Source organism: Epinephelus moara, chromosome 3 (assembly GCF_006386435.1).
Source record: "Epinephelus moara isolate mb chromosome 3, YSFRI_EMoa_1.0, whole genome shotgun sequence".
Classification (NCBI taxonomy): domain Eukaryota; kingdom Metazoa; phylum Chordata; class Actinopteri; order Perciformes; family Serranidae; genus Epinephelus; species Epinephelus moara.
The window spans coordinates 1,592,631-1,606,946 of record NC_065508.1 but is presented as its reverse complement, the minus strand read 5'-3'; the positions used below and the strand labels follow the sequence as shown (position 1 = coordinate 1,606,946).

The following is a 14,316-nucleotide window of genomic DNA, read 5'->3' as shown; positions in this document are numbered from 1 at the left end:
AAAGTGTTCCCATGGGTCACTCTGACACAAAACACAGGACAGAGTCCAGGCTGAAAACCACTGAAGGTGACCTTTGAACCTCCGTTTAGCAGCTGGAATCTGTGACATCTGGAGCCAGTCCAGAATACAACTAATTTCTACAACCGACCGCAGACAACCTTCTTAAACTCATCAAACATCTCTGAAGTTCTTCCTGATTCAACATCAGTTCCTGATCTAAATGGTCTAAAATCTGGAGCCAGTCTGAGTCCCGTCCCCCCGACTACATCTAATTTTCCCTCAAGTTCTTCACTTCCACTAAAATATACGTCAGACCAACCTTCATTAAAAGTAAAGAACCATCTCCAGTAATATTTAAATTTTTAAACACACACACTTTATTGCAAAGGATTTTCCACCACAGTCTGTAACATGAAACACTTTGATTCACAGAAGCATCAACAACAAACAGCCAGAACACACTGTAACATTTACACTTCATCTGAGCGTTGATTTACTGTCAGCAGCTCCGCCATGTTTCTCCTCAGTCTGCTTCAACACCAAGAAAATATAAAACCTAACTCAGGTTTTGTTCTGAAGGCGTCGCCTCCTGATGCTTTAAATCTTTCAACCTGCTGACAGAAAATCAAACGTTCATTTGTAACAGTTTCCTCGTTGATTCAAATCTCGTTGGGTGATGAGATAAACATGACCTGCAGGAGTTTCGAAGCCGAAGTGAATCATCGTGTTCAGGAATAAAAATCTGCTCAAAGGAATGATGTCACATCTCATACAACAACAACAACAAACATCACAGGTTGTAACTGTAAAATAAATAACTCAGGTGACGTCTGACCACCTGACCTCGCCTCAGTGATCTCAACCAACCACGTCAACACAAGTTAATGACTCTCCGTGGCTTCAGCTGCTGATTGGTCGGTTGTAAAAGGAAGTTGTAACAGAAACTTTGCGGACAGACAGCAGCTGGTGTCGGCTCCTCGGGGCTGCAGCTCTTTATGTCACCATGTACTCCTGACGCTTGTTGAGTCGGACCTGGCAGAGCGAGACAGCGCCCACCGCCACGTAGATGGCGGCGGCGATGAAGCAGTTGATGCCGACCTGGTTGTACAGACTGTAGATGTTCTGAGGAGGATTTTTACTGCGGGAGAGAAGAGCAGACGTGTCAATGAAGACTCACTGATGCTCAAATTCTGATTCTAAAGCTACGATAACCACCTCAGGGTTGTTCGCCTCCGCGACCCCGTCAAGTTTCTCTGACAGTTCACACACAGAAGATTCATACGAGCACAGTTTCAAGATTAGAGTCACTGATTCAGCAACTGAGTTACGGCTAAAAACGTGTTTTGTGAGGTCACGGTGACCTTTGACCACCAAATTCTTATCAGTTCATTCTTGAGTCCAGGTTGACGTTTGTGCCAAATGTGAGGAGACTTCCTCAGGACCTTGTTGAGATATCGCGTTAATGAGGGTGAGGCAGATGCAAGGTCACAGTGACCTTGACCTTCAAACACCAAATTCCAATAAGTTCAAATTTGAGTCCAAGTGGATGTTTGTGCCAAATTTGAAGAAATTCCCTCAAGGTGCTCTTAGGATACCACGTTTACAAGAATGCGACAGACAGACGATTTGAACACATGATGTCTCCGGTGTATTAGAAAAGCAAAATAGTTGCAGATTAATTTTCTGTCACCTGATTAATCGACTAAACGTTGCTGCTCTGTTGACCAAACCACGTTTGTTTACAGTTCTGCTCTGAGAGTGTGGCGCTCTGAGAGTATGGCGCTCTGTTCTGAGAGTGTGGCGCTACCGTCATTTGTAGTTTTTAGTCACCTAAAAAAATCAATTAGTGCTTCTCAAAGTCAAAGACGCTCCGTTGGTAGACTGAGTACTTCTGAGGCAGAATTTATACTTTGGCGTCGAATCAACGCTGCACCTACGGCGTATGCTCTGCATCGACGTGGAGCCTCCGCCGTAACCTGCCGTGCACCTCCCCAGAAATGTAACCACACGTCACAGTGACGCAGACCTCCTGTCTGTCTCTGTGAGCTGACACCATTTCCCTCAGTGGAAACAAAGCTTTGATTTACTTTAATTTCACAGATAAGAAACAATAAATTGTGAAGACAATAAAGCCTCCACACACTGTGTGTGATTTATCCTGGCTGAAATATGAGCAGAGGGAATCTCTGCTAGCTGCTAGGCTAATTTATACAATGTAAAATGCCATAGGCTTGTGCTAATAACGTTAGCATGTTGTATTTGTGGGGAAAATGTGTTTAGTGTTTTGTCGTCATACAAACACATGTATAAATGCTCTCAACAGCGTAGGGTCTGCCGCACAAGTATAAATCCTCTAAAGTCAGGTGCTACAGAGCCTCGGCAAGACTCCTAGCTAGAGTTCGATGAACACACATTAGAACAGGCTAGTGAGTACCCAGGTGTGCGTAACTGAAGAGACCCTGCCTTCAATTCCGGCAAAGCAAATGCAAAGAATTGTGGGTACTTCATTCCGCTGAGGATACACACATGCAACCTTGAAAGTTTTCTGAGGGAAGGACTCTGTCCTCGGTAGAACTGGAAGGATCCCTGACACTGGAACAGTTTTCGGTGGGATTCATTGACGTAGCCTCCTTTAAATCTAACGATCGTTCTTTGAGTCTGAGAAGCACCAAGCATCAGTTTTTTTCACTGCGTTACCTCGCCGTCAGACGGTCCTTTCTGACGGGGGACTGAAGCCGTTATCTCGAACCCCCTCAGACTCCCCTGACTAACAGTAACTGTACTTCGCAGAACACTGGAGTTTGTGTTCTACCACTGAAACCGTCTGTTAGTGTGTGTAAGGTAAATCAGTGACGACTCTAAATACAGACGACACTTTAGCTAACAGTATTTTTTTTTAAGGTGTCTAAAATACGTTTTGCTGCAACTCACTCGTTACGGATGTCCTCCTCAGTGAACGGGACGTCCTCGATCAGCACTGCCGACTTCGCACTGAAGAAGATTCCCAGCATGGCCTGGAAGAAAACAACAGAACACAGAGGGTCAACACGAGGCCCGGGGACACGACTGAGGACACAGTAGAGGACACAGTAGAGGACACAGAATATCAAAGAGGAAACGCCTCTTGACCTCTTGAACACTGACTCGTTCTCTGATCAGATCGTCTCTGACCTCCACTCAGTGGCTGCAGCCATCAGTATCCAGTCAGCACAACCCCCAGCTCCGAGGACACCAGACAGCCCAGACTCCCCGTCGGATCAGTCTACTTCCTGTTGTTGCTGTTACACATGTTAGACCCGGACACCAGCCCGCTGTGACACCCGGCGCTGGGAGGTTTGAGCTGACCGAATTCAAGCCGCCAACTGAGGGTCCGTCTGTCGAGCTGCTGCCAGCTCTCCTCCAGAGGAAGCAGTTCACAGCGGCGGGGAGCGAGGCAGAGTGAACCTGAGGTGGCTAACGTTAGCTAGCTAATTCTTATCTCATTTGTTGTCTAGAGAAAGAGGGTTTTTTTTCCAGGATTTCTGCCTCGGCCAGCTTTGAAACACCAAACCTGACAGAAGCAGAACATCTGCTATTCTTCCTGATAAACGACTTAAATCATTGATTAATTTTCTTTTAATCGATTCACTGACATGTCACATGTTACTACAGACGCTGGTGATTTTCCCCCAGAGTTCAAAGCTGTTCTTCAGCTTCTCTGTGTGAAGAAACTCAAAATAATTTCCAAAAGACGTGAAACAGAAACGCAGCAGTTTGAACCAGCTGATTTTTTTTTTTTTTAACAAGAGATGCACGATGCTATCAGCACGTCATCAGTATCAGCCAACATGCTTTTTCTTATTTTACACAATGAATGAATGTCACAGACACTGAACAGTGTTTCATGTCTCCATCTGCTGGTGGGCCGTCACCATAAGAGTATGTATGTATAATATGATGTTAATTCCACTGTAGAAGAGACGTGATGATGATCACTGAGATTAAGAGGGAAACGCTGGATATATTTATATCAGTATCAGTTATTGATCAAGGAAGTGGATATCAGCAAAAATCCGTAATTTTTACTATGTGAAAAGCAAACGTGTGAATTAGGAGTCAAACTGGAGTTGACGTGTTTTAAGATGTGAAAAATCAGCCCGATAACTGAAAGAGTGAAACTCAGAGCTGAAATAATGAAAGCAATATCCACAGTGATGTCGGGAGGGAAACAGTCCAGAGACACGGAGTTTATAGACAGTTTTGAAAAGGTGTGTTTTCACTATCAGCTCTATTTGATTTGATCTATATATTTATATTCTCTCTGTGACTGTACAGTGACACATTCTGTTAGTGGAAGTGGAAACAGTGACTTCCTGCTCTGAAACATCACATGAGAGTCACATGATTCTTTACACTCCAGTTCCTAATTTATCACACTTTGATTAATCATTTTAATAACGAGGGGACACTGATCCAGAAACACCATCCATCAGCTGTTCACATAATCACGATTTAAAGATGCTGATCGATCACTGATATCTGACATCTGACATGAGTCTGGGTTTAAATGACGGTCTAAACCACACAGATACTTTCCATCTGGACAGCAATCATCCATTCATTTGGGCAGAAACCCAGGCTTTAGCCACCTCCATCACGTTAATTACACAGACCCTGATGTTTGGTACAAAATCACTGATCGAACTGGTTCTGTATTGATTATTGGTGCAGTGTTAGAACGCAGCTGTTATTACCTAATGTACATTTAGCTTGGCCTGCTTCGGCTCCGTCTATTTCGTGGAGACGAAATACCGATCGAGGATTAGTCTGCGACAGATGGCGCATGTTTCATCATTTACAGATTCTCACGAACTTCAACAAACACGTGAAATTATGAAAATAATGCGCTAAAACATTCTGATATTCATTTTTAATAAAGACGCGAACAGATGATCAGTATGACTCCAGGAAATAGTCCCAGTCGGAGCTCCATATTTCTTACCAGCATGATGACCCCCCAGATGCTGATCACTATCCCGCACGCGGCCATCTTCGGCCCGCAGAACAGAAGCGACGGCATGTCGGTGTTCGATCTTATCGATCAATCACAAACTGGTTTTATTTTATTTTTAATCACTAAACTGAGAAACGATCCATCGAAGGACGACAGAGCTCCGCAGTCAGCTGATCCTCATCACTCGGTTTGACTCGATGGAACTCGACAACTCTCGTGATCCGTAGCGCAGCGACCAATCAAAGTGTCCGGTTCGACACGCCCCGCCTTTTCCTGTAAGACTGACCAATGGCGTTAAACTTCTAAAGTCGCGCAACATTCCCTTTATCCTGTCCACCTTTGTTATACGATATTTCTATTTTTTCTCCTGAACATGTGAAATATATAAATAATTCCGGATCGAACCGCAGAGTCTGATCGGAAGAGTTTTTTCTCCAGAGATTCGTTTTTCACAAATCTTTCCGGAGCCTCGATGGAGGCGCGCTAACGATAGCGAGCTAGCTAACGTTACAGGAGCTAACTTTAGCTAGCAGCTAGCTGTGTGTTTTTATTGCTATTTAAAAAAAAAACACGTTCAAAGAAAATAAAAGCTAATTTAACGCATTCGCCGAGATGACGTCAGCCTCCGCAAAGGTAAGCTCTCACCTGCTTATGAGAGATCCACTTATTAAAGCACGGACCAAATCTTAGCTCAGAGCAGGTCACACAGATGAAACCAAACTCCACTCAGAAATCAGTTAATTTAACGTCTTTGCTCACGATACAAATATATCACTCTTAAAAAGTTCTTTAACGTTCGTCTCTTAAATAAACACAATCTAAAGGTTCATTCGGCATATTGTTAACAGACCTAAAACGCCTTGGAAGAGTAATCGAAATTTTGCTGTTGCTTGTGCACAAAACTCCACTCAGAAATTAGTTAATTTTACACCTTTGCTCATCGCACAAATACACAGGCTTCATTATATGTGATTTAACTTGTGTCTCCTAAATGAACACAATCCAGTGAAGTATTCGGCATGTCGCTAATGTAGCAAACACGTAGCCTTAGATAGATATCCAATTGTTACGATTGCCTGCATTCAAAACTCCACTCACAATTTAGCTAATTTTACGCCTTCGCTTATTGCACAAATGTAGACCTGGTGAAAGTGGTTTAATTTTTGTCTCCTAAATAGATAAAAATCTAACGCTACATTCGGCATATCGTTAATGCCCAAATAAATAAATAAATAACTAAATAGAAAGAAGGGAAGTTAAACAATGCAGCATCAGAGCATTCCTTTTATTAAAATTCAACTTTATTGAAAGTCAGACATCAAATAATCCACTTATTGTAGAAAATAAGGAGATCGCGTTTTAAAATCATGTAGTAGATAAATCACCATATAAGTAGTTACAGTGACGTATGATCGACACACTTGTCTCATTAATGACATGTTTTAGAGACTTCATTAGAATTAACGACAAGATAGATCTTCACTGATCTGGATCATTAAACTGCTGTGTGTCCGTTCATACAGAGTTAAAGGGGTGCAGATACAAATAATATAACACAGCAGGAAACAAATAATACAACATACAGTAAAAATCAAACTAGATGACATTAAGGTGCAACACAGTTTATACAGTGACCAAACAAAGAACAGGGCGATGATTTGGGCATCAGAGGGTTCCTGCTGACATCACAGACAGAACAGTGACACGTGTCCATGTGCACACAGTATGTTGACCTCCATCATTTAACCTGTAATGTCACACTTCACAGGGGGCAGAGTGTAACTGAGTACATTTACTCCTGTACTCTTTATGAGAGAGTTCAAATGAGCTCAACCTGAAACATCTGCAGCTGTAAAATGACACGTACATTAATGCAGCGGGAATATTCATCCAGAAACATGACAGAGAATCAAGGAAACACTTTACTGCAACACACTGAGTGATACTTTAACTACGTATGACCTGAAGTGAGTCTGTGTGAGTCCAGGTCAGATCTGGATCATCTCAGGGAGGCTGAAGGTTGTTTGAGACAATAAAGGTTTCACAAATCTGCTTTTTTATTTTCACAAACAAAAATAAAGGTTTTATGAATCTAAAAGCAGGTGTCAGACACGTCGTTATCTAACATGTCTAACGAGCCTTCACAACAGTGGGAGGTGCAAAAAGCCGAGGATCAGTCGCTCAGCAGTTGAAGTTACGTTCCCCTTAACTCTCCCCTTAACTCTCCCCTTAACTCTCCCCTTAACTGCTGAATCAGAAGCTCCCTCCTGTGAGGTGTTCTGCTGACACATTTAGCTCAGTGAGGACTCACAGTGTGGTGTCAGTACTGTCACTGCAGTCCAGGACCTGAGTCGTGAACTCGTGTCCTCCTCTCTGCAGGTGGGCGAGATTTTCTCAGCAGCGGGCACCGCCTTCACGAAGCTGGGAGAGTTGACCATGCAGCTGCACCCGGTGTCCGACTCCAGTCCTGCAGGGTGAGACACACTCAGAGACGTGTGTGTGTGTGTGTGTGTGTGCGTCTGTGGAGGTGTTGACTGTGACGGAGTGACGAATTGATGAGGTCTGATGTGACAGATGCTTCCATCAGTGATGACATCATCAGACATGTTAATCAACACGTGAATGAGTTCTGTCTTTTATAAAGCGAGACAGAGACGGACGTCCTCTCTGTGTGTCCAGTATAAACTGAGTGTGTCTTCGTCCTCAGGGCCAAATGGACGGAGACGGAGATCGAGATGCTGCGTCTGGCGGTGCGTCGGTTTGGAGACGACCTCAACAACATCAGCACCGTGATCAAAGAGCGCACTGTGTGAGTGTGAGACCTTCATCTCTTTAAAGCCTTTTTAAAAGGGTTCTGCACAGTTAAGGGATTTTTAATGGTAAAACCTTTTTGATTAATGTATCAACACAGCCTCAGAATCTGAGGGAACAAAAACCCTTCACGTCTGAATCCATTCATCAGGCGCCCGCTGGTTCAGTGGGTAGAGCAGGCGTCCCTTATACAGAGGCAGTGTCCTCGCTGCAGCGGCGTCAGGTTTGATTCCAGCCTGCGGCCCTCTGCTGCCTGTGATCACCTCTTCACCCTTAGGGCCGTAATATACTTGCTGCAAATGCAAACGCCACGGCATCATGGCTGCCATGTGTGATCTGCGTTCAGCCACACATCTCAACACGAGGTATTGCGATGTGTGTGCGAGATGCAATATTGACATGACCGCTAGAGGCCAGACGGAGTCGCTGTCGGAGCAATGGCGGAAACTTTTGAAGAGAGGCTGACAGCTGGTGTGCAACTACCTGCATCTCTATGATGTTTCCACGCCGTTACACAGCGACATAGTTCTTGTTCCTCATCAAGCATATCAAGGGCATCCATGTTTGTTTACACCCGGTGGAGACCGCCAGCACTGTGCGTTTTGGCTGCGTAGTGCTGCAGCAAGTATAAACACAGACACGGCGCACTGTGTACGCGTACGTTTGATCCAACGTCAGGTCTGTTACGACCCTGAAACCCTCCAATCAAATAAAGAAAGAAATGATCTAATAAAAATAATAAATAATAATCTTTAAGAAATACTTCCAGGTACCAGCCCTGGAAATGAACCTGACTCCTGTCTGACTGCTGAGCGTGGACACTTCCTGTGTCTGTCCTTTCAAATTAAAGTCCCACATGCTCCAGTCATATAGGTTTGGATTTATTTTGATGAGACGCAGCTCCTCATAGAGTTTCAGGGTATTGTGTTTTTTTTCTTCTGCGACTAAGCGACCAATGAAATCTTGCTGACTAATGTTTGGTCGACTCTCAGGAGGCGTCTCTACCTGTGTCATTTACTCAGTTAGTTCATTCAAAAATCCACCTTTATACAAAGATCAGAGCGACTCAGAGCAAAACTGAAACAACACAGACAAAAATAAATAAAATTAAATTAAAAAACAAAAATAATCAACAAATAAATACAATTTTACAAAATTAAAACAATAACACATTAAATACGAGGTGATTCAGTGTAAATTAAATCAAATTATTTAAATAATTAATGATTATTTTTAATCATCATGAATTATTTCTGAGAGTTATTTTAACCCTTTGACGCTCGAGTTGTTGACAGAGGAGAGAAGTTTGTGACTCACTTAACGTGAAGCTGCAGCTGCTTAGCTTAGCTTAGCATAAAGACTGTAAACATATGGAAACTGTTAGCGTGTCTCTGTCTTCCTGTGCAGAGCGCAGATAAAGAGCACCGTCAAGAGGAAGTTGTACGAGGACAGCAGAGTCCCCATTTCCTCCGAGTCCCCAAAGAAGACCGTCAAGAAAACAGCCGTCGCCATGACGCCGGCTCCGACACCCGCTGCTCCCGCCATGATCGCCGTGCCGACCTCGCAGGTTGTCGTGGCGACAGGAATGCAGAGCAGCCCCTCTCTGGCCCCGCCCATCAAGAAACAGAAGACGGCAGGTGAGAAAAGACAGGAAGTGACTTTTGTCCAATCAGATGGAGGCATGATGATGACACACTGCTATTTATTCTCCTCTTCCTCCTCTTCCTCTTCTTCCTCCTGCAGACGTGACTCTCAGCGCTCTGAACGACTCGGACGTGAACAGTGACCTGGTCGACATCGAAGGACTCGGTGACGGCTCGTCCAACAAGAAACTCAACTTCGACCAAGGTGGGTCACATGACCATGACATCATATTTAGATTAAAGACACATCAAACAAAACAACAAGGAAACAAACAAACATCCAAACAAAACAGCTGAGCCTGACTCACAGAGACAAACATCCACACGGGAAGAGACTCAGACAACAACAACAGCATATTATAAATCCTGTAGCAGGGACACGTCCACTTTGAACAGCTGGGCCGATACAGATGTTTTTGTTGTTTATTTGTTCTTGTAAATATTTAACTAGCTGCTAACAGCTAACATGAACTAGCGGCTAACAGCTAACATGAACTAGCTGCTAACCATGAACTAGCGGCTAACAGCTAACATGAACTAGCTGCTAACAGCTAACATGAACTGGCGGCTAACAGCTAACATGAACTAGCTGCTAACAGCTAACATGAACTAGCGGCTAACGGCTACAGTGTTTGACTATCAGGCTGCATCTTTGAAACGTTGACGTCGTCTCTCGTGTTTCCTCAGAGAGCCTGAACCTGGACTCCAGCCTCATCATGAACTCCAGTGACCTCCCCCTCCTGTCCCGCTGACCTCTGCCCTCTCAGCTCTCCTGTTACCTGATGCTCACCTGTCCACATCTGCAGCGTTTATCCTTCAGTTTAACAGAAACACAGAGACGTTTGAAGACGTTAAAAAGTGACCACAGTTCAAACAATTGAATCAGACGTTTGTTTTTGTGACAGAATTATGTTTCCATCAGTTTCAGGTTAGAAATCAGACAACGTTGTTTTTGTTTTTTTTATCATGAAGAGTGACGTGGAGGTGACCTCAGAGTGTGAAGACATGATGGCGTCGGGGGGAAATGAGTTGATTCATCACTTTGTGCTCTCAGAACTTATTTTACCCTCAAACTAATAATTTAATCTCTCCAGATGTTCACGGCATGGAGCTGTGGTGCGGTCAGCTATACAGAGACAGATTTGTGTCAATATTATCAAGTCTGCGTGTTACAGTCTGTGTACATAAAACAACTTCCATAAATACAACAAATTATTTTAAATTCACAAAAATATTTTGCAGATATAAAATGCAGATATCTGTGAATACATTTAATTGATTTACAAATATGTGAAAAACATTTACAACTTTGGAACAGAAAAGCCAGTTTGTTTGTTTTTTTATTACAGATGTGCAGAAGTGTCGGGCCAGGAAAAGAAAACAACTTAATAACCATCAAAGTTTCTTGTTATATTGCGTAAAAATGTGAAAAATATCTTGTTATAATGAGAAACTTTTTTTTTTCGTCTTTTGCCGTGGCATCAGTACGCATCTGTAGTTGGTGAATCTCAGTGACACACGTGGAGTTTTTATTTTATTTTATGAATTTGTTTATTTTTATTACAGAATACTTTTGTGAGTTTAGAAATACTTGTTGTATTTGTGGAAGGTGTTTTATTTTTACAGAGTCACACACAGACTGTTCACACAAATGATCTTTGACCCAAATGTGTCAACAACTTTACAGTTGAGTCACAGCAACTCCAGTTTCCTAAAAATGAATCCGAGGAGATGTTCTGAAGATATTTCCTGAATCATCAAAGACTAAAAAAATAATTTCACTGCTGCACGACCTGATGCTTTTTGTTTCATTAACTCGGCCGGTCAGATGCAGCTCTGCTTTTGCTCCAGGAAGCAGTTTTTATTTAATACGTTTTATTTATTTTAGTTTTATGTAAAATCACAAAGTGTCTCAGTGTGAAAGACAATTACAGAAAAAACAAAAACAATATAAAATGTCTAAAACAAAAACACACTACTGAGATATTCTAAGTTTGATAATATTTTATAAGAACATTTATTAAAGAAAAAATCACTGCAAGAAACAAGAACAAGAAGATCAGTCGCTGCTGACTGACATCGTCATTTGGACTCAGGAGAAAGAGACAGGAAAAACAACCTGGTTAAAAATGTTTTTTTTATTGATCAGGTACAAATGATTTTTTTCCTCCAGATGTTTTAAAGAGTATTTGAAGGATTCTGGAAACATCTTAAGAACCATTAAAACATCAGCAGGTGTCGTCACATGACCGAAATTTCCAACTTTAAATCAACACCATGAAAAATATCCATATTTAAAACATGAGAGTTCATCAGTGTGAGATGTCTACAGTACAGTAACTGTCTCAAAGTATTGTTGTTTCATGGTATGAAGAAATACAGTATTACACAGTTATTATTATTATAATTGTTATTATCATCAGTTCCGTTACCGTAGATCAGTAAATACACACGGTCAGATAAACATCGTCACACACAGCCCTGCAGAATGTTTCTGATACCACAGAGAGAAAATTAAAATTTAAGATTGTAAAACAGTAGTTGAGGGGAAACACTCCGGGTGAATCTGGTAAAGGTTTTAACTAATAAATGCAACCATGACACTCCCCTCAGCTTTGTACTTACAGTAGGACTGTTGTTTTTTATACAACATGTGTTCTGAAATATTATATTTAATTTAGCAAATGAGCAATTATGTAATTAAATACGTGCTAATTTTTATACATTTCTAGAACACAAATCAAAAACATGTTCCAAAGTCTTGTTTCATTTTAGTTTCATATTAGAGTCAAAGGTTTTTATGGAGGGGCCTCTGGATCTCTCTGGACTCCTCTCCACAAATCAGAAAACACTCTAACAGCCATTAAAAAAATCTATTTTCACCATGTTTTTAGGGAATAAAAATTTGTAAAAATCAGGCTGTGAATAATATTTCTGAACAAGTCCTCTGAAAAACCTTCAGAATACAGACAGGAACCAAACTGGAAAGTTTTGTGGATGTTAGAGCTGCTGAAATGCAGATTTATGACTTGGAGGGAAAAAAATCTGAGAAAACAAACTTTAAAAATATGAACTGTAAAAGATAAGATGCTAGGGTCAAAAGTTAAAACTACGAGATTTCACCATGAAACTTCACCCGTTGATTATGTACACTTAGATAATTATTTTTTGTGTTTCAAGTTTTTTGATATTGTTTGCTTAAATATGAAGATGAGGTATAAGCTAAATAAATGTGCTTTTTGCAGAAATAGTCCAAAGTCTCAAAATTGACTCGTGCATTTTCACCTGGAGTGTTTCACCTTAAAAGACAAATATAACATGACTGTAACACATTGATGATAATGATGATGATGGTGATGGTGACTTTTCATGGTCAGTGGCAGAGAACAGCAGAATGACTGTAGGAGACATTGACACTAACAGCTCGTACTGCTGTATTGATAGAGTTAGGAAAATGAGATTGAAGCCATTTTAAATACTCAGAATCAGCTGGTATTAGTAAATTAATTATTTTGGCAACAACACTTGGCGCTGTGACTCAAATGTAACGGTGGCGAACATCTGATATCTGTAACCTGGAAGTTCTCTCGAAACTTCTGCAGCGAAACGATCAGTTTCTGAAAAATAAATCTGTCTAACAAAAAGACACTTTATTTATTTCAGCCCCACATCAAAGTGTACTCAGTGAATTAATTGAAGGATTGAAATACTGAACTGAGGGAACAAAATAAGTTCACTGAACAAATGAACATGAGACTTTGTCAACAGATTTCCCCCCAGAGGCCAAACAGGAATTTAAATGTCTGAATGATGATGTTCATTTTGAATCTCAGCATGTTGATCTGTTGTTAAATAACTGTCTGACTTCTGATGTCAATCTTTTCAAAATGTCCTCAAACAACTGCTTGTGTAGGTTTTATCAAACAAAAAAGAGGAAACTTTTTTGGGACTATTTTCAGCCGCGGATGAATCCACATTGATGAGAAGAACTGTAGAAAACATGTTCTGATAGTTGGCGATCATGACAGTAGCTGCGGCTCTTTGACTTGAACATTTGATGAATCAGTGGCTGTGACATGTAAAAACACCGTTTTGATTATGTTGAGTAAAAAATAAAAAAACCCCTCAGTTTGTCTTTTCTTGTTTTTGTTAAATGATGTCTTTTATTTCCTGTTTTGGGGTCGAGGTGTTTTGAAGTCTGTTTAAATCACCTGCTGCCCTCCAGTGGTAAAAAGACACAGCTGCAAAATATCACATAGTTAAACATGTTCATCTTAAGTGTTATTTGGATGATGTAATTTCTGCAAAAGCTAAAACTGTAAGGATTTCCTGATTAATCAGGAATTCAAAATCTGTTTTAATTATATGAATGTAACACGTTAATTACAATAATTATATTTATATTAATCATATTATTGTCTCAGTTGATTGGTTCCAAAAGTGCAAATTTACATATTCAGATGTCTTGTTTTGTTCAAAACACAAAGATGTTTAGTTTTCTATCAAAAAATGCTACTACTGTAATATAGAATAAAAAAGACAAAAATTAATTTAGAATTCTAAAGTGAAATTGTTGCTGATTAGTTTTCTGCTAATCAGCTGAGTTATTAACTGANAATATAGAATAAAAAAGACAAAAATTAATTTAGAATTCTAAAGTGAAATTGTTGCTGATTAGTTTTCTGCTAATCAGCTGAGTTATTAACTGAATTGTTAGTTTCAGCTTCAGGGAAAAACTGATACCACAGCCTGTCGTCCAGTCATAGTCATAAAATCACAAATCATAAAGGTCCTAAAACATTTTAAGAAAAAAATCTTTCTATAGTTGGTAATAAAATGTCACTTAAAAAAAATTATGGTATAGTATGT

At 40.8% G+C, this 14,316-nt stretch overlaps 2 protein-coding genes across 2 annotated transcripts; one reads left to right on the top strand and one right to left on the bottom strand.

Annotated features, from left to right (window-relative positions):
- Window positions 1-353: 353 nt before the first annotated feature.
- rnasekb (ribonuclease, RNase K b) lies at window positions 354-5,214 on the bottom strand. The gene is made up of 3 exons (XM_050038669.1): window positions 4,982-5,214; window positions 2,932-3,014; window positions 354-1,138 (listed from the first exon to the last, which is right to left on the bottom strand). Exons 1-3 carry the CDS (start codon window positions 5,057-5,059, stop codon window positions 994-996), a joined length of 306 nt encoding a protein of 101 aa, XP_049894626.1. The 5' UTR covers window positions 5,060-5,214; the 3' UTR covers window positions 354-993.
- Window positions 5,215-5,277: 63 nt separating this feature from the next.
- Window positions 5,278-13,578, top strand: c3h17orf49 (chromosome 3 C17orf49 homolog). Its single transcript, XM_050038660.1, has 6 exons — window positions 5,278-5,626; window positions 7,373-7,467; window positions 7,701-7,802; window positions 9,212-9,441; window positions 9,548-9,652; window positions 10,135-13,578. Exons 1-6 carry the CDS (start codon window positions 5,606-5,608, stop codon window positions 10,197-10,199), a joined length of 618 nt encoding a protein of 205 aa, XP_049894617.1. The 5' UTR covers window positions 5,278-5,605; the 3' UTR covers window positions 10,200-13,578.
- Window positions 13,579-14,316: the final 738 nt, after the last annotated feature.